The sequence below is a fragment of the Rhincodon typus genome, chromosome 19 (assembly GCF_021869965.1).
Source record: "Rhincodon typus isolate 14 chromosome 19, sRhiTyp1.1, whole genome shotgun sequence".
Taxonomy (NCBI): Eukaryota; Metazoa; Chordata; class Chondrichthyes; order Orectolobiformes; family Rhincodontidae; genus Rhincodon; species Rhincodon typus.
The window spans coordinates 30,585,670-30,607,381 of record NC_063350.1 but is presented as its reverse complement, the minus strand read 5'-3'; the positions used below and the strand labels follow the sequence as shown (position 1 = coordinate 30,607,381).

The window sequence follows — 21,712 nt, the reverse complement described above, 5'->3', positions numbered from 1 at the left end:
GGAGGGATTTTCTTATGAGCAGAGGTTGAGTAGGTTGGGCCTTATTGAAGCACACAAGATTCTTAGGGGACTTGACAGGATAGATGCACAGAGATTGTTTCCACTTCGGGGAAAGTCTAAGGCGAGAGAGCACCTAGTCGGTATTAAACTAATAAGAGATCCTTGTATTACTTGGTCAATAATGGTTAGTCCTTTAACCATATTTCCTTGCCTTCCAGTTTATTTGTTGTCCTTCATTTAGAAATACGTATTGAATATAGTATTGTGGATTGTGGATAATTCAGTTTATCTACAAAATTAAAGGGATTGCAAAAGCAATAACTTGTGACAAAAAGCAAAAATATATAATGCTTCTGTAACACAGGGCATAGGTGAGACCACCTCTCAAATACTGTGTGCAGTTTTGGTCTCCTTATTTAAAGAAAGGCATAAACGTATTGGAGGAGGTTCAAAGGAGTTTGATACTGGGCTATTTTTATAAGGGCAGGTTGCACTGGATGAACTTGTTTATGTTGGAGATATGAAAGTAAGGGGTGATTTGATGCAAGTATATAAGATTCTGAATGGTCTTGATAAAGTAGACTTGGAAACAATGTTTCATTTTGTAGCAAGCCCAGAGCTGGGGAAACCACTTTACAGTTAGGGGTTATCCTTATAGGATTGGGATGAGGAGAACTTCTTCTTTCTCTCAGAGAGTTGCACAACTTTGAATTCTCTGCCTCGGAAGGAAGTAGAAGTAAGGTCAAGGCAGTCGTAAATGGATTCTTGTTAGATAAGGAATCAAAGGTTATCAGGGGTAAATGGTGATTCAGAATTCAAAATACAAACAAATCAGCCATTACTGAATGACAGAACAGGCTCGATGGGTTGAATAGCCTTCTATTTCGCATGTTTGTAAGTGGCACAATCTAAGAGGATTCACACTCATCATAAGCTATATTTTGTCAATACTTAAAAATATAATTAATCTTGATTATTTCCTGGATTTGAGCTAATACTGTACTCAACTTTAAGTGTGAACCATGAAGGCTACTGAATGATTTCTGGAAGTCAAAAACTTTGAATATGAATGAGGATTATTTAAAATTTTTAAAATTCATCCATGGATAACATTTATTGTCGATCACAATTTCCCATAGGGCAGTTAAGAGTCAACTGCATGGCTGTGAGTCTGCAGTCACAAGTAGGTCAAATGAAGTAAAGAGCTCAAATTTCCTCTGCTAAAAGAGAAAAATGAGCCAGGTGGATTTTTATTATAATTAATGGTGGTTGTTTGGTCCTTATTAGACTAGATAAAGTTAAGTTAATGAAATTAAAGGGGAAAATTCAAATTCATCACTGCCAACATAAATTGTCATGGAAGTTGGACCTCACCAAAAAAATGCAAGACAACATTTGGGTCACTCGAACTCTTTAGACTCTGGAAATCAAAACAGACCTATTTGAATTGAAAATAGATTCATGATTAAGTGTTTATATTAAGTAAAATACTTCCAAAATGAGCCATTGACAAAAACTTAATGTTTCATGTGAGGATTGGATAGAAAGCTGCATTAACCTCAGAATTTGGCTTAGTATTAGAAGCCCCATTCCTAATTGCACCCCTATCCAAGGATTCCCACCACACCTTATGCGTAGTTTTATTTGGAGAATTTAACTTGATGACCAATGAAATGGAAACGTTTTATGTGATGACAAAGAGAATCTAACTGGCATCAAACGATAAGAAGAAAAGACAATATCAGTGTTCAAAACATGACAAGTAAGTCACATTAATCAGACCAGTTTTGATGTGGGTATGTTAACTGAACTTTAAATGCACTTTGAAGAAGCATAAAAGCAATTAACAACTTCATATGATGTTACAAAAGAATATTCTACCTTGACAAAATCATCTTCACTGAAGATAGCTATTTCTACAGCCTTTGTCCAAATGGCTATTATTCATGTGTGAGCCTAAATATCAGTGATCCATGACTAAACCTATTTACATAGCACAGTTAATGTAATAAAACATCCCAAGACATTTGACAGTGGCATTATAAAACAAGATAGTAGACTGTATAAGGAAATATTAGAGCAGATAGCCAAAGCAAGGTCAAATAGGTAGGCTTTAAGGAGTGTCGCTATGCAGCTGACAGCACACCTACCAATTATGGCAAGATTAAAAGCAAAATAATTAAGATGCTGGAAATCTGAATCAAACACAAAAATTGCTGGAGAAACTCAGCAAGTCTGGCAGCATCTATGGAGAGAGAAACAGAGTTGATGTTTCGAGACTGGTCTGGCTATTCTGAAGAAAGGACATTAGTGACTCAGATGGGATTTTACAACAATTGGCGTCGATATGTGGTCGACACTGGGCTAGCTTTTCAATCAAGGTCTGGTTAGATGAGTAAATGTTTCTCACCTCAAGTGAGGTTATCTGGAAATTGCAAGGAATATTAAGCTTTTCACCAAAAATAATGTTAGTCATTGTAACACCAAAAAAATTATGTACAGTTTAAAAATGTCACTGCAAATAACTCTATCCATATAATGTTACATTCATTTTAATTCCTTGTAACAATGTGGGAGTGAATGAATTACAACTCAAATAAAGCTCTCAGATTACCAAATTCAGGTCCAGTATAAACTCAATCAATCAGTTTACCAATATACTGTATCATCAATAAAGCCAAATACACAATAATAGTGCACCATTTGTCCACTGACAACTGTAATGTCTATTTTGTTAATAGTGGGCAAGCTCATTTTTGTTTCTGGGATAGTACATCAAGAGCAAAGCTTATTGATCAGTCAGTCAGTTTTCAACCTTGGTTAGAAATTCACCCCTTCCTACCCATCTAACCATAACAGCATATGAGATTTGGTTCATTATTCCATACTTTGATTTATTTATACAGTTGGAAAACATCATAAAAGTCTGCTTGTCGGCTCATTGAATAATTACATGATAAGCATAGTACTAGCACAAAGATCAGGAAATTTTCAGGTTTTAATCTGTTATCTATTAACAGCAGCTTATTTCCAATAATTTTGCTCATTGTAGGAAACACATTACATATGGTTCATCATTGCTTGGGCAGAGAAGAGAGAAGGAATTACAATGGGTGATCCTTATCCTAAACACCAATCACAGAGGGAGGAAATTAACAAATTTACATGGAATTTATGCACAAATAACACTACCTCATCAGGGATGAAACTTGTGGAGCTCTACTCCACCATCAGTCATTGCCTCAATGAGGAGAGCAGATTGAAAAATGAATATTGCATGCAATTTGGAAATAGACAGAATTTGTGTACCTTGAAATAGTCCTCAATAGATTTTGGCAAAGAAAGGGAGCATGCAACATCAAATACACCAATACTATTTTCAGGTAAACCAAGGGATAGAGATAAATGTTGAAAGTCTGTTAAATCTTTGACTAAGTCTTATTGTTGCAGCCAAAAACATAGTTCAGTGAGCAATAAAATCTATCCTCAAATCATTCGACAAAGAAATATATTTCAACATTTGTTCAGTGATGATAAAACTGGCCACAATAGCCCTATCCACTATACTGTACATCAAAACCAATACTCCTAGATAAAGAACACAATCACTGCTTTCTGGAAAGGCTTGAAGAATAACTACAATTTCATCAAGACCAAAAATTATGGGCATTTTAGGCTTTCATACCACCTTGAATTGTTCACATTTCCCTCCAGAATACCACTGTCACATGCTTTGGCAGGGGGAGAAAGTATTAATTTTCTGTACTGTGCAGTAGTCCCTTTGAGAATTAGGGCCTGGGTTTTCTGCAGGCCAGATAGTTATTTTGCCGCCATTGAGAGAGAGAAAGAGAGAGAGAGAGACAGAAACAGAAAGAGAGAGAACAAGTGCCAGAGAGATAAAATGAGCACCAGACTGAAAAAGATCAGAGTGAGAAAGAGAAAAAAAGGAGCACTGGAGAGAGTGCCACAGAGCCAGAAAATGAGAGCCAAGAGAAAAAAAATAAGTGAGCAAGACAGAGGGTGAGATAGAATGTGCACCATAGATACAGAGAAGAAGAGCATGCAGGACAGAGCAAGAAAGTGAGAAAAAGTGCAAGAGAGAAAGACGAAGTGCATGCACCAGAGAGAAGAAAAAGACAAAATACCAGAGAGAGAAAAAGAACTGCCAGTGATAGAGAGAGAGGGGATTAAAAGAGAGAGAAAATATTATTAGTCTGTTCTTGTAAAAAGTGGCACAATGCAGGAAGGGAAGGAACAAAAAGGCATTGTAACGTGAAAGAAAAATCAAAAGGATTCAGCTCACCAGGGGAAAAAGAAAGACAAGGATTCATGTCTTCACTTAAACACAAATCAAGAAATGAAAGATAAATGTCCATTAGCTTTCCATCTAACCAAATGAAAGGCATCTAAAATTTGCTTGTCATTTATACAATGTTAGATTGCGTTAAAATTCAAAGTAAAAATTTACACACTTACAAAGTATTGAATAAATTACCATTCCTCCTATTAACCTAATTTGAAGAAAGCATTTCATTCAGATTTCTGCAATCAATGTTCTGCAAAATTTGTATAACACCATGGAAAGACTCCTGCTTCAAATGTAGAAAGCATCACTTTCTGCTTACCAAAAGGGATTTAACAACAATGTTTTCAACCAATCTGAAGTCATTCCGCAACTGTTTGCTTTTGGAGCTGGTCCCTTCCATTTCTTCATCAGCATAGAGGCGAAAATGTTGGGACTCATCCTTGAATTCACTTTTCTCCAGCACTGATAAAAGTTAAAATTTATGTCAAATGCAGCAAAAGAAAAACCACATTACCTTACAAAACATCTTCTCAAAATTATGATAAATATATTGACACACAATTACATTTTTATGTTGACATCAGCAAATTTTAGCATCTATGAATTCAAACTATTACCAATGAAGAAAACTCTGAGCGAAAATCTAACACCCACTACAAATAGCATGAATAATTCATTTGTCAACACGTTTGCCTTCATTATGAACTACAGCAATAAATGAAAATTAACTTAGAAGGTGTCTGTGAAAAGCCAAGAAAATTGTTGCATTAATATCCAGTTCATTTTGAGCTAAAAATGAACCTATTTGTCTTTGACACAACATCTAAATTCACCCATATAAAATGAGTCAGTTGTTTGCCAAACATCAAATAACCACAAAAATTTGGGAAATGATAATTGCTTACATTCTAGAACCATCATTAATTTGTAAATAACGTATTTTTTCTGCAAGACTTGAAATATGCAGTTTTCCTTCCAGCTGTCCAACTTATTTTTAGCTCAAGTCAATTTTTGGTCAAGTGGTGAAGGGATATTTCATTGTTATCAATAATAGTCAATATGACACACACACACATTATACTGCAGGATTATGGTTTGACCAGGTTAGTACTATGCACAGTGTCATTACACCATGGTTCAAGAAATTAGGAAATGGTAAAAATGGACAAGTGGAAATATTAGAAATAGTTGCCAAACCACAAATTTCACTGATCATCATTGTTCCATGGAGAGATAAAGACACAATGTACATTTTTAAATGAATATGCATGACCTGAGAGATAAATCTAACAGCAGATTTCAGAGAAACCAGGCAATGCCCCAAAAGTCTATTCCAATTTATGAACCAAAGAAAGTTGTAAAAAATTTGTTTAACTTCCCAGTTAAGCTAGTAACTACAAATGACCTAGCAGTTCAAATACATGACCATTGGAAATTAGAAATGGCTGGAAGTAAAACCAGTAACAAAGATCTATTTAACACTCATCCTGCAATTTTATTGAATGCTTCCAAAATCTGTTTTCTGAGCTCCCAAAAGAACATTGGGTTTGAACATTTTGAGAACATAATTAGACATGATTTAAGAGGGAAATGGGAAGGAAAAAGGCACAAAGCAACGCCAACCAAACTCTTCCCAGCCCAACCAATGCCCCCCCACCTCACTCAACCCCCTCTCCACCAGAGTTCTTCTGCACTACTGTGGAGGTCAACTGAGACAGTCAGTTTTGTGATTGATATGATCCAACTAAACGATTTTGTTATAAAACAAACAGCAGCGGATCCTGGAGATCTGAAACAAAAACAGAAATTGCTGGTGAAACTCAGCAAGTCTGGCAGCATCAGTGGTCTGATGAAGAGCCACCAAACTTGAAACATTACATCTGCTTTCTCCCCACAGATGCTGCCAGACCTGCTGAGTTGTGCCAACATTTTCTGTTTTTGTAACTGATTTTGTTTTTTAGGAATAGAGGGGGCAATGTTGTATGATCAAATTATGAAACATTAAAAATCTGCAATGAACAGAAGGGACTGCAGGACAGCTTAAGTACTAACTTTCAACTTAATTATGAATAATTCACAACTATCACACTGAAATTACATTTGAAAAAAGTTTTTTTTGTTTCTTTGATTGATTACCATGATGCATGAAGCCATTATTACACAGTCCAACGCCAAGGGTGACCGCTTCCTCTCTGGTCTGGCAGTCGCCCTAGCAATAAAGAGACATTTTTACACCTAAAAAGAGATTTCCTTTCAAAAACAACTGCTTGTGATTGCAAGTCTAAATTTAGACACTGCTCTTTGTTACAAACAATAATCTCAACAAAAATGGCAAGAATCTCCATTGATGTTTTAAAATAGCAAATCTCAAGCTATGAATACTCACAAAGGAAGCCATGACAACAAAGAACATGTCTGGAGGTAATTATCTAAAGTTCACTCACAACCATAGTATCAGCCATAAACAAATGACTTCAGTTAAAACAGCTGACTTACATTTCGGTTTCTGATGCAAAGTTTATTTTTAAACAGTAGACACCAAGCTTTACAGAAGTACCACAAACAGTCCTTCTCTGAACATGATGTCAGTATCTTATCAGTAAATTGTTCAAAAAAAGATACACAGGCAATTTGGTGGCTGTTATCAGCATTTATTCCCTGAAGTCATCAGAATTTCATAGAAAACTAACTCAGGGCACAAATGTAACTTTGACCACTGCATGTAAAAGGATAATTCCAGTTTCTGACAACATCACGTTAGAAAAGGCTGAGACCAGTTCTCGAATTTTTTTTCTTTCATACTTCATCCCTTCATGAGTCATGACAGAACTGGACTGCAATTGAAAGTACTGCTCCCCAGATGTGCAATGATTACTAATGTCCTAAATGTTCTTTAAAAAGCAGCTAGAAGCATACTGGGACTTAACAATGTGGTAGTCAACACAAGTTGATTTATCACTGAAATACCTGTAACACAGCAAAACTCCCTTATATGCATCCTTTTATATTAACAATAGCATGCACCAAGTCACCTCAAGTGAGGTAAAAGCCACTAGCATTTAAAATGCCTCTGAAGTACCTCTGAAAAATGCAGAAAAATGTAATGAAAAACTGTACCATCAGTCACCCAAACTCAGTCTTTTCTGAGAAGTCAAGCCCATAACAATTTCCATATGTCAGTCATGCTGCCTGAGAGAGGTTCCTAGCCAAAAATGAAAAGGGGTAAATGTGAAAAGTTTACCCTGGCCTCTCATGCAAACCTCTTGATGACAGGAATGGATCTGCTTTGCCTGAAGGTTGGAAGTGGCCAACTGGCCATCTCACGGTTGAAGAATGTACAGTGGAACAAGAGGCAGAGACAAAAAATATATATACTTGCAGCCAACTTTTTACAAAGGGTTGCCAAGCCCTGGGCGATCAAACTGATAGCAGCTTAAATTAATACATGCACCTTAACAATTGAGACCCACCATGATGAGCACTCAGTGGTGCAGAGTCAAATCTGTAAAGACACTCAATGAGGGCTACATTCAGAATACACTAATTTGTAGGGTATAATCCTACAAACTTATAACCAATTATGATTCCAGAAAATATGCAAGAAATTAGAAAATACTTTATCTGGGTGTTTTACTGTAGGCGACTTTCTCACACTTGTAAGTTTTGCAATGCAACTCATCCTCAACAAACCCAACGCCCACATACTGTCAGCACACTCAAGAGGCTGCAGAGTCAAGCTGTTCACAACTGGTAACTTAGGGGAAAAAAATGCAAATTCCAAAGCAAATTTCCAAAAGTACAAACAGATAATGAGACAATCTGTCAGCAGTTGACAGCATCAACAAATGGAATTTAGGGATTAAAAAAGAAACAACAAAAATGAACTAAAATAAAGAACAAGGAGATAACTATAGGAAGAGAAGGATTAGATTAAAATGGAGAGAAGAGAGAGACAAAGGAAAAGAAAAAGCCCAATAATTATGAACTAAGATTCCAAGGTTTTAACTGTCTTCCTCGAGTATGGTTGTGCCATTAAACTTGCTTTGGTATAGCTTTCCAGTTGGCACTAGTTAAGTTTCACACCTTCTGTGATCCACAGCTAACTTTAAAAGTGAGTCTGTATCCCATTATTTGACAGCAACAGTGTGCCAAAATATCAGTCTTTATGTATTACAATCTGAACTATTTTATTGAGTACAATACTTCAGTCACCAGCATACTGAAATGGGAGGAAAAGTAAACAAAAACAGATTGGAACAGCGCATCTATCTTGTCCTCTCTCAGTATTTCTGACCTGCATTAGGAGCCAATCAATCAACTTGCTTGCTGGCACCACAGACTTGTAGGTTTTCAGGTGATGATCTCGGTCTCTGCATTTAATACAAAACATGATGATTTTTCATATATTAGTACTGGCATTTTGTTCACCAATATTAATATGTTTTCCTTTAAATGGAAAATAAATTTATACGTTTTAACTATTAATGCACTTGAAATTGTTTACAGGATCCAAAACTTCATATATTTCAACTCACAAGAAATGAGAAGTTATTGAATTAACACCAAACAGCAAGTTTTAAACCTATTAGAAATCATAGTACAAAACGTGCTGCTATGTCAACAATACAATCAAATAAAGAGATATAAAATATTTGTTTCTTCAAGGCTCCAATTTTCAGTTAAAACTCTATTCCTACAATGTTTTTGAATTAGATCCAATATGAAAATTACTTTTTGGAAATTCAAATAATGTGACCAAAAACAGTTGCCGTTTTTCATTAAAACTTCTGGGAAGAAAGTGTCAAATGGTATTTGAAGAAAACATTTATAGAGAAATCATGCCAATGATAACATCTTGTCAGCTTCATTAAATTTTGCATGTATATGTTATAATGTTTATTTCCCTTGCTAATGAAATAAAACTATTGAACAACATGTGGAGATAACATGGCAAAATGCACAATGAAACCTCCTGTAACTAAATTACAGACCCTGCTTAACGAAAGGACTTTACCAAATAAAAAGCTTGAGTACAACACACAACTACTCTCACCTTTGAATTTGTCAAGAAATTTGCAGAAGTTGTCAAGGTGCTATAGTTCAGCATATATGACATAGGTTTTAATCACTTAAATATGGAGTGTAGCTTATTTTGTTTCATTTGTCCATGTCTTCTGTTGGCCCCTAATTAATAAAACTGTACTTTTGAGGAAATCATTGTTTAATTCACAGAAAACCTATCCAAGTTGTTGCAACGATGCATTCTTGACACCTCATGCCTCCAAAGAAACAAAACAATTCATAAGGGAAAAGACTTGGCTAAATTGGATGCATGGTGATTATACAGGAGTTTGAGGAGCAAGTTCAGTATTTATGATTTGCAAAAAGGACAACACTTGGATGACACAATTTGAATCACAAAAATGCCAACAGTCAGTTTTTTAATTACATTTGGAATACAGTTGATGTTTTCTTCAAATACCATTTGACACTTTCTTCCCCACTACATTATGACATTTTTAAGTTTCATCGTCATGCACAAATGTAATGCACAGATGAAAAGAAATTCTCCCAATTGTGAAACCTCTTTAACATCAAGACAAGATTCAAAATAGAAAGTTAATCAGTCATACACAAATGATGAAAGTAATGTACTGAGGATGCTGGAAATATGAAATAATATACAATGATACCTTATAAAATACAAGAATATCGCATAATTTAGAAGCTGTTATTTTCTTTCACTCCATTAATGATAGAAGTTCATGAAGTCAAAATAATAACACTGAAAAAGAGTTACAACTTACTTGACCACAGGATTGAAGAGGCAATGTAATCGACAATACAACCTTACACCCTGTCAAGAAAAGTGTAATATTATTTATTTGCAAAATTAATGCATGCTTCCCTTAGTAATATTCAAAAATTCTCTCTCTTTATCCAACATTTGCCAAATGAAATTATTTTACAAGTTCCTTCAACACACCATGCAACTGCCACAGGCTAAGAAAATCTATTCAATGAAACTGAATCTAAAGTAAAAGAGCAATACCTTAGACATGATATCTTCCATCTCACTTCGAGGTTTGTAGGTTCCATCATCGTACCGAAACCTATACAGTACCATCTCATTTTTGAAATGGTGTTTGTCAGAAACTGAAAAATAGAAATGTCCATGAGGAATTATGTGAGAGCAGCATAAAGACATGTAATGCAAGCCATTTTAAAAATGGAATACTAATGAATTAATGACATGAACTTCTTGAAATAAGAATACATACTAAACTCTGCTGCTATATTTTAAGAATTCACAGAAATATAAACTAAGTTCCTAATGGGGCCAAGGATGAGGTGGTCCATTTCAATAGGAAGAAGAAGGAGGTTGTAAACTATTTTGATAACAGTAATCTAAATGGGTAGAGGAGAAAAAGGATTGCAAAGTGCACATGCACAAACGACAAATTAGTGACTGATTAATAAGGACATTAAAAAGCATACAAAATGCTGAAGTTCATTACAGAGGGATAGAACTGAAAAGCAGTAAATTTGCTAAACTAGTACAGAAGCCTGGTTAGGCCACACCAAATCCTGAGTGGATGAGGTGGGATAGGGGCTGAGGAGGCTAGCCAGGTCCAGTTAGGTTGGGCCAGAGAAGGTTAGGGAGTGGTAGGGAGTACTCAGACATGGTCTCCCAGCTTTGAAATTGTTTAATATCTCCTGGGTTAACTATCCAAGCAAGTTCCACAAATCTTTCCCAAATCTCCGGCTTTAGCTCAGAGTCAGACACTTGGAGAGGGTCACAGAGAGCAGGGAAATTGCCCATCAGAAGTTCAAACTTCTCGGGTAATTACCACATTGTTGTGCATATCAAGACCTCCATGATGCGCTGCTTCAGTCGTTGATTTCGTCCCCACCTATCTGGAGACGAGAAGATTTGGGCCCAATGTTTCAGCACCATAGTCATTAAAAATTGCTGAGGCAGAGGTGCCTCAAATTAAGCCAAGGTCAAATTAAATGGGCCTGCCTTAGCCTCGATAGCCAAAGCACTGAAAGAAAGCAGACAGAGTGAGTACACACTGCACTGACTATGTACAGCTTTGAAATGGACATATGAGCATATGAACGAGCATAAGAACTGGGCCAGGAAAAGATTATTAGCCCCCCTCTGCTCTGCCATTTGACAAGGTTATGGCTGATATCACTGTGGCATCAACTGCACATTTTTGCCTACCCCGATAACCTTTGACTGCCTTGTCTATCAAGAAACCATGTAACTCAGCCTTAAAAGTATGCAACAGCCCTGCCTCCACTCCTCTCCAGTAAAGAGAAATTCAGAGGTTAACAACTTCTTGAGAAAAATAGCATTCTCATAACTCTTAAATAGGAAACATGACCACAAAGTATTAACAATATATCACCAGTTCACTGATGCTATTTTACCAGCTGCAGATCATTTTTACAAAGACATGTATTAGGAGCAGGAGTAGGCCATTCAAACCCTTGGTCTGTACCATCTTTCAATAAGATCTTGGTTGATCCGATGGCAACCTTCAACCTGCATCTTGCCAACCCAGATAACATCTCACCATTTTAATAAGAATCCATCTCTGCCTTAAAAGTATTCATTAACTCTGCACATTTTCAGGAAAAGAGTTCTAAAGACTCTCGGACACAGCCTATCCTCAACTTTAATTTTAAAGTTTTAGGAAATCAAATTGCAGAAGATAAGGAATTCAGGTCCTTCATCAATTCCTCAAAAGATATAATTTTGACTTATTTTCATCCCATTATTTCATTGAGAGACTTGGTATTGTGCTCTAATTTCATCACTTCCTTCGCCTACTTGGTTTAAACATCAAGCTGTCATTGGTTTTCTCGAGTTTTGTCCAAGCGCCCCCCCTTAATAATTTCTTTTAATAACCTATAATTGTAGAGTTAGTCCCCTTCTCTATTGATAAACAAATCTGAACAGGGAATTATGTCGTACTCTAGAACATTGTTGAATCAATCAGGGCTACAGATAACAGGAGATACGTTGATGAAGATTTTCATTTTCCCAAATTTCCAGATTTCAGACCATCTGTCACCAAGAATATTTAGCTCTTAGTTATTCTTCAATCTTATATCCAAGGTGTTAGCATGGTTCGAGCTGGATCAATAATGCCCTGTTCTGTTATTTGGGATGGCTTATTACTGGAGTATAACCAACTGTTTGTGCACGCTTGGCAATCACTAGATACAGGCTTGGAAGGGTCAGATCTGAATCCCTACAGGTAGAGTCCGCACTCTCCACTTCAGAAAAAAACATCTACTTCAGTGATAATGAAAGACATAACGTGGACTCTAATTCTTCGGTTCACTTGTTCAAGATCACAATGTGATTCAAAAGTAATTTCGAACAAAAATAAGAGTGGGAGAATTTACTTAGTTAGCAAGACATTTTCTACAACAATTGCCAACCCAAAAGTCAAAGTGTGAAACAGATGACTGAGCCCTCTAAGTCTGCCCAGCATTTCACTCTTCAGCCATCTACATTTATCCCATTTTATTATTCACATCCGAAACCGTTTCTTCGGTAAAAGTTTTTATTTCAGAATTTATGAACTATTTCAACAATGGGTTGTGGCTGAAAATTCTCTAATCTAACAACCTCTTGCTTAAAGGTACCTTTTCTAAGATTTTCTTAGAATAGTCACACGGTAGTACAAACATTGCTGAAAAGAGAAAAGATGTTACTGAAGGTTATCATCTTGCACTCATCAAGATAAACACAAGAAAGCAAATTTGAAACAATCACTACAACTTACACCACAGGAGAAAAATGGGTGCTAACTGCCAATGCATTGACATGGAGACAGCATCAAGATTTTAGGGGCTTCCCAAACTCCTGGGTAATTCAGAAAAGCCTGAACATATTCCTTGAGTATGCAGAGAACAGGTCAGTGTGTATGAATGCCTGTTGCTTTTCAAATCTACAAAGGAGCCCATTAAGACCTAATTAATTATCTTGTATTGAATCAAACTTAGTTAAACAAAGTCAAATTGAACCAGTCTATGTGGCAGCCAAATGGCACCCTTTTTGGTGCAAATTGTCAGAATTGTTTGAAATTTGGCAAATTAGTGCAAAATGAAAAAAATGAGCAACATATCTCTTACTTATAATTATTAACTTTGTATTTTGCTGTGACTTTTCATGATTATCATGCAATGACAAATCGTATACGTTAAGTTCGAAAATCAAGATGGATCCTCAGCATCATCCATTAACCATACAAACAAGAACTGTTACATTTAGTCATCATTCATATTGCTGATTGTGGGATACAACTGCACACAAAATGGCTGTGGGATCAAGTTCAATTCTGAGGTCCTATTCAGGAATGATGTTTACACCATTACAGTGTTGAAATCAATGCAAAGTAAAATTGGGCATTGTGTAGAAATATGATCAACAGACCATAGTCAATGCCCCATCAGATAGGTTAGGTTAAAACTGCAAGACACATATGTGTGACCCTGCATTGCATGCATTCATCCACATGAGCATTGGGAGGCAAAGAAAGATTTACTAACGAAACTGTACAAGGCTGGCATGTTCACAAACAGTATATTGCATGATCCTGAACTGTGAGAAGATATTCAACAGACATTGCATTTTGCGGAGACTGAGAAAAGCATTCCATTTTCTGATGAAAGCACAATTTTTGTGTGATTTATAACAAGTGAGTCTGACAACTGGAGTTAATAAGCTTCCCCTTTAAGTGAAGCTGTATTCAGTCAGTGCCAATACATTTGTCCAGTTCATTTGAGATGGATCATTTCAAGGCACATCATTAACAGCTGCCTTAGACCTAGAATAATACAACAGCTTTCCTTTGCAATGCACTTTAAATATTTGCATGAATGGACTCACCATGATGAATGATGCCATTCTCAAGCAAGGCTTGACCCAGATTCACGCCTTCCTCAGCTTTACTGATCTCTCCTATGTCCATCAGCCAGGAAACAAACTCACTGGGAAAAAAAAATCATACCATGCCAAAAATTTCATAGAATTAACAAAAAAAAAACACAGGCAAGTAGTTATCTCCAGTGTTTGTGAATGGTATAAATATGTGCATTTATAGTATGTAGCAAAACAAAACTCCACTCTGAATGCTGATAGATATAATCTGATAAAAAGTCTACAATTTAGACACCTCAATGTATTAAACAGATTGCAACCTGATCATAAACAAGAATTTAGTTGAAAAGTCTCAAAAGCTTATCTTAATTGAATTCTTAGATACTTTTTAAATGAAACTTGCACAATAAATTTGTTTTTGTAAATGCTCTCAGTCAACAGGCGAGCTACTGTAGTTATAACATTTTTTTAAAGCAGCAAGTTCCTTTCCGAGAGCTAGTTGTCAGCTAAAGTACATAAACACAAGAGTTCCTTTGGCACAATTCGTAAGTTCTGACAAGTGCCTAATTCTTAAACAGTTGAGGCTTCTTTTATGTTGAATTTGGTCCACAGCCAGGCAAGGTTTTTTCAGAATGCAGAAACAAAATTTCACTTTTCATTCATTCAAATATGGTCTTTCTACACGCAGGAGCAAATATCTCATGGTGACTGCAAAACACATCCAAATGAAGTACAATGGAAAAACATCTCAATTTTGAAACATATTTAAATGATAAATAAAATATTCCTTTTAACATTACATATCAGGTTAATCTGATTTCACAAGTTGATATGTTTCAAATTGAGCAGAAAGGAACAAGCTTATACCTTCAATAGTTACAATGCAAAGGATAATATCATTGATGTAATGAGGTCAGAGGCAGATATTGCGAACAGCAAAACCAGATGACATTTTCATTATTGGAGGGGGAAATAAAGTACTGTATCTGAAGCAAACAGGGAAATCTATGCTCATCTGCAGAAGGAGGAGTTGAAAGCCTACACTTAGATTTTCATATCCATATTTTTTTGTGGTCCTAATTTGGTTCAAGATCCAGGGGCATCATGTACTTAAATTTTTACCTTAGAACGGTTGGTCACTTCAGTCTTTACGCATAAATTCACAATTGAAATTCAACACTATTTATTTCAAAAACATTAGCAACAATTTACAATTAGCAGCAGAAACCAAGAAAGTGTTAACCTTTGAAAAACCGTTTAAGGTTCTCATAACCTCATTGCTGCTGCAGTTCTAAGTATGTCTTCTACTCAGGCTATGAACTGAAATTCAATAGCTACAGTGATTAAGCACCAGAGATTACCCTTCATACTTTGAATTTAACACTACTGACAAGAAGCCCATCCTTGCAACATGGTGCAGATATGATGAACTTAATACCACATCTCATGGAATACATTCAATCAGGATACACAGAAAGTTGAAGTTACTGTGTAAACACCTTTTACCACAGCAAAAATTTCCCAACAATTTAAAGTTCAATATGGTATGACCTGCGTAAATATACAGCTAACCTAGGGGATACACAGGCTGAGTGCCGCAAAAATCATAAAGCACTCACTTGTTTTCATTGTGATTTTCAAATCCATGCAATGGAAAATATCTGGCTTTGTTAAACCATGCAGTTTGTATTCAGTGCCAATTTAGACAAAAATGATTAATTGTTTTAGCTTAAATACTAGATAGTAATGTCTTTGCAATTAGACCCCATCAAATTATATCTGATTTGGCAAACCAAAATGAAGTCAACAGGAAATCAAGTGTATAGTCTTTCAAGTTACATGAATAGGACATGAAAATTGATGCTGCCTTACTTGCCAAAAAAACACTTTGGGACAACAGACAACTTTCTCCTCCGGTCTTTTATGAGGTTTCCTTTCTTGCTCATCATCATGTGATAAAGCTTCTCTCCCTTCTCAGAGATCATGACATATGCATCACGCTCCATGCCCAACTTCAGACCTAGAAATCAAAGGTTAGAGAATATCACACGACCAATTCACAGAACATTCTTGGCAGTGAAGTAGTTCACTCCATTTGTTGTTTAAAAATGTGAAACAAATTGAGTGTTCAATTTAGATTCTTTAAACTTTAGAATACAAATGAGCATCTCTTTTAAATTACAGCTTTCAGTTCCATTTTACTAAATCACTGCACGTCAACACAGATCAGAACAATCTATCTCATCAAGCATTGATGTGAAGGCACAAGAGATTAAATGTAGGGTAAAGTTCCCTTCACAAATTCAACATTGTGCCAGCACCTACCTCCAAAGAATAAACTGCACAATAGGAATGCAATTATATTTCAAAGATTCAATTGCATTTAGTGGCTTAAAAAAATCAAGTCCAGACAACTTCCCTTCATCATTCAGCATTCCAATTTATAGAATACAAAGATTTCCTCTGACTCAAAATAGTACCCATGCTTAAGCATTTGAATTATTGGCAGAAAAATAGTGCAGGTGGCAAGAGATGAGAAGAGTTAGCTTTAATACTAAAATTCCTCACTAGGACCTGATTTATCATGAATCAATGAATAAGCATGGTAAGTGGTGCTGAATTTCAATGTCCATAACATCAAAGTGGCAACACAAAACAAACTACCCTGTCTAGGTTTGTTTCTCATGCTGAAAACTTATACCCACCAATATTGCTCATAAAAATTAAGAAAATTGGGAATTAGAACTAAAGTTGCTGGAAAACCTTAATCTACAAGCCAAGAATGAAGTTACACTCACATAACCACTGCGACAATAACAGTGCTACAGTTCAACACTTCACCCAGCACTTTGGGTCAGGTTTTTGTGCAACTGTAAAAGCTTGCAAAGCTGCATGGATCAAAAATGGAACTGAGAAGAATAGGGCCATATATGTAAGCATCAGAGATGCATAATCAGCCGGAGAAAATGATGCTGCTAGAGGACAGGGTCTTAGGAGGAGTATCCCACAGCTTAAACAGAGGTAGGTGTTAGAAGTGGCTTAAAAGGAGGGAGAAGTAAAGAGGCAATGGGGAAGTCCTTGTTCTACACAAACCAATATTGCATTTCTATGTTCTTATGGGCTGCATAATTGAACCTAGTTAAATGCAGTAGTGTGTGAACACTAGGGGAAATAACAAGCCTAAACACTGTCAACCTGCACTTAAGTTCTTTGGACTTAGGCTGGACTATGGTCTGCTTCAATGGAGAAAAGGTGGGTATTTCCCGTCAAGCATAAAGAATCTCTGTTACCAATTTCTCAGGAACATGAGTCAGTGAAAGTTAGAAAGTAAGTGATCAGTTTTAACATGTGTCAGACATTCACCTGCTTAAAAAAAACACTTAAATATTAGAAATCTAACAAGATAAATGTGAGTTCATCAAATCATCTCTGGACTTGACATCCAGAGACTCAGGTGATGCTCTGGGCACCCAGTTTCAAATCCCACCACATCAGATAGAAGAATTTGACTTTAAAAATATCTTGCACTTGCAAGTCTAATGGTAACTAGGCAACCATTGTTGAGTGTCAGAAGACACCCCATCTTGTTCACTAATGTCCTTTAGGGAAGGAAATTTGCTGTCCTTCCCTTATCGGGCTCACATGTGACAAACGGTAATGTGGGTCATTCCTAACTGCCCTCTGACACAGTTTTGCAAGGCATTCATTTATTTGCATCAAAACTTCTAAAGTGTCTCAAAAAAAAGGAATGAAACAGGATGAACCGCCTGGCAGTTAAAAACAATGGCAAACTCAGCCTTGTTGACTCTGTTAAAACCTCCTTACCTCATCTCACCTTACCATGTACCAGGCACTACCATTGCCTGTCTTACCAACAGGACAAACCCAGCAGAGGTAGTGGCACAGCGGTATGCAGTAGGGAAGGCATTTAGAATCACAGCATTGTTATGGTGTATATGGATCTCAATCAGCCCATCATATCTGTACTGGCTCTCTGAGCAATTTAGCTTAGTGCCACTCTCCTGCTGATTCCCATAACCAATATGTGATTTATATAAACTCAAACATTCAATGCCTTCTTGTCTACCTCAAATGACCCTGTCTCCACCATAATTCCAGGCAATGCACTCCTGACATTAACTACTCGCTGTGTGAATGTTTTTTTTCCTCACCCTGCATTTGTTTCTTTTGCAAAATACTTTAAATTTATGCATTCTGATTTGCAATCATTTACTGGCTGTAGCAGTTTCTCCCTAACTACCCTTTCCAGATATTGCAAGATTTTGAAAGCTTCTATCAGGTTTCCTGTTAATTTTCTCCTCTCCAAGGAAAACAGCCCAAGTTCTCCAAATTTTCCTCATAATTGAAGTTTCTCATCTCTGGGGCCATTCTCACAAACCTTTTTTGTATGCTGTCCACTGTATCAGATCCTTCCTACAGTGTGGCACCTAGACCTGTACACAATACTCCAGTTGAGCTCTATCTTTTATCAGGTAGCCAATCTTTTGTCCTTGCTAACCCCCAACACTATATGGGATCTTATAAGTATCCTTGTGTGTGGTAAAGCATTGAATGCTGTTTGAAAATCTAAATATATTATATCTACTAGTTCCCCTTTATATATCCTGCTTGTTACTTCCTCAAAGAACTGTAATAAATTTGTTAGACATGATTTTCCCTTCATGAAACTATGTTGACTCTGTTTGATTATATTGTGCGCTTCTAAATGCTCTGTAACTATGCTAAAACTACTGTACGCTGCTAAAATTCTCTTTTAATAAACTCCCAACATTTTTCCAATTACAGATGTTAGCTAACTGACCAATAGTTATCTGTTTATTGACCCCCTTCCTTTTTGATAAGTGTTACATTTGCAATTTTCCAATCCTTTGGAATTTTTCCACAATCTAGGGATTATTAGAAGATTACTGCCAATGCATCCATTATTTCAGTGGTGACTTATGTTGAACTTCAGCTGCTACCTGTCCGCCCACTCCAAAAACATATCAATGTCTTTTTGAAGTTCTACACTGTCCTCCTCACAATATACAATGATCTCAAGTTTTGTAGTCCACAAAAATTGAAATTATCCCCTGCCCACCAAGATCTAGATATATCAGGAAAAGCAGAAGCTCAAATACCAAGTCTTAGGGAACTCCACTTCAAGTTGGGACTCTTGGCTTTTCACATTATGGCCGGGCTGAAGGAATTCAACTGGCTACAAAATGGTCAGATGCCACATGCCACAGAAATCCCTGAAAACACAAGAATCCTGCTGTTCCCCAGCCCCACCCATACCTCAAACTATATGCATCGGATGTCAACTGTACAGCCTTCGCACTATAGTAGCTACAGCGCACCTTAAATCTAAAGTGGTGCTGAGATCATAAATCTCAGTATTTGCTTGGTACAACAAATGGAGATTCAGAAAATACTGGCAACTGAGCAAGGCACGCACAAGGAAAACCATGCGCAATGATCCACAGAAATGTGATCAATTTAGCATGGAAGGTCTAAGCAAAAGAGAATAATTACAATGAAGTGAACTTTAGGCAGCACTTATTCATATTCTTGACAACAGCAATCCCTTATAGATGTGCAAACTTTGTGGCCAAACTCATTTGCTTCAACGGGGTCTGCAGTAGAAATAATATGTTGCATTAATTTTCTGGAAATGTATGGAGTTCAGTGGTTCCAGCGATGGATGTAAATGTGTACACTGGGTGCACTATGTTATAAAGTTACAAGTTGCAGCCACAGTCAATGAAGCTGGAATTTATTACAGCAGATGTTTATTTATGAACCAAAAGTCTTGAAAAGATTAACTCATTTCTCCTCTTGTCAACACAGTTCATGTGGAGAGGATACAGAATACATTTTTAATTGGTTCTTTTAACACCAGGTAGTTTAAATTACATGAAAACATAACAGACAGCAAGAGCATCTCTGGAGTACCAATTTAGAATTGCATATGCAGTTTTTGTAAATCTCACATACCTGATCATTTTCCTTTCACAGACATACAACTGCTACATTTCACATTTGGCACCCAATTTTCAATCTCAATGCAACAAAATCAGCTGCAGGATGGGATTTGTATTTCGTAAGCAGTAGGTATATAATAATTTTGAATAGAACATAGAACAGTATAGCACAGGTTCAGGCCCTTTGGCCCACCATGTCTGTACTGACCACAATGCCATTCTAAACTAATCCCATCTGCTTGCACATGATCTGTATTCCTCTGTTTCCTGTCTGTTCATGTGTCTGTCTACAGGCTTCATGCTATTGTTTCTGCTTGTATCACCTCTCCTGGCAACATATTCCAGGCACCTATCAACTTCTGCATAAAACTCTTGCCTCACACATCTCCTTTAAAGTTTCCCCCTCTCACCTTAAACCCATGTCCCCTAGTATTTGACATTTCCACTCTGGGGAAATGACTGACTACCCATGCCTCTCAGAATTTTAGAGACTTCTATCATGTCGTCCTTGAACCTCCAATACTCTAGTGAATACAATCCAAGTTTGTCCAACCTCTTCTCATAGTTAATATACTCCTTTTGAAGGCAACATCCTGGTAAACCTCTGCACCCTCACCAGAGCCTCCACATCCTTCCTATAGTGTGGCAACAACAACTGCACACAATATTCGAATGTGGCCTAACTAAAGTTTTATTCAGCTGCAACATAACTCACCAACTCAATGCCTTGACCAATGAAGCAAGCATACCCTATGCCTTCTTACCACCTTATATACTTGTGTTGCCACTTTCAAAGAGCTATGGACTTGCACCCCAAGATCCTGCTTTATATGCGTGCTCCTCAGAGTCCAGCCATTTACAGTTTATTTCCTCTTACACTTTACATCCCAAAATGTATCACCTCAAACCTGTATGGAATAAACTCCACCTGCCATTTCTCTGCCCAACTTTCCAACTGATCTACATCCTGTTGTCTCCTTTGACAACCTTCCTCACTATCCACAATTCATCAGGTTTCATGTGCTATGGACATTTCCATTTTATTCATTAAAAATTCTCATTTTATACACAAGTTTTTCATTAAGTGCAAAAAAGATCCCCTTTCATGGCCTAAATTTGACACCCAAACTTACAATGAATTTATAGGAATATCTGATTTGCAAAATTCCTCAAATCTTCTGCTGCTTTTGTTGTTGCATTTAGAGCAAGACAACTGTTTAACCACTTTTTCCTTGCTCTAAGGCTACTCTTGTTTAGAATGCTCAAGCTTACATCCTAAGCTAGAGTGGACATAACATTAAGATGCTAAATTGCAAAGCTAGTAATTTACTTTGACTACTGACTGAGTTCAGGTCTCCAAATTCTACTAAAGAATTGATTCATCCATGAAGGGAAGCAGTGCTACTGTCACTGGCCTAGTAGTCCGTAAATCCAGGCTAATGGTCTTGGTACAAAAACAAAGTTGCTGGAAAAGCTCAGCAGGTCTGGCAGCATCTGTGAAGGAGAAAACAGAGTTAA

General features: G+C 36.7%; 1 protein-coding gene across 2 annotated transcripts in view; it reads right to left on the bottom strand.

The window, feature by feature from the left end:
* prex1 (phosphatidylinositol-3,4,5-trisphosphate-dependent Rac exchange factor 1) overlaps window positions 1-21,712 on the bottom strand; it is a 220,540-nt gene that overhangs the window by 72,231 nt on the left and 126,597 nt on the right. For both annotated transcript variants that reach the window (XM_020527744.2, XM_048608419.1), the window contains 7 exons: window positions 16,083-16,230; window positions 14,220-14,320; window positions 10,359-10,462; window positions 10,114-10,163; window positions 8,601-8,676; window positions 6,443-6,515; window positions 4,626-4,768 (listed from right to left, as the gene is read on the bottom strand). In XM_020527744.2, coding sequence (XP_020383333.1) covers window positions 4,626-4,768; window positions 6,443-6,515; window positions 8,601-8,676; window positions 10,114-10,163; window positions 10,359-10,462; window positions 14,220-14,320; window positions 16,083-16,230 — 695 coding nt within the window. The remainder of the gene's footprint in view (window positions 1-4,625; window positions 4,769-6,442; window positions 6,516-8,600; window positions 8,677-10,113; window positions 10,164-10,358; window positions 10,463-14,219; window positions 14,321-16,082; window positions 16,231-21,712) is intronic.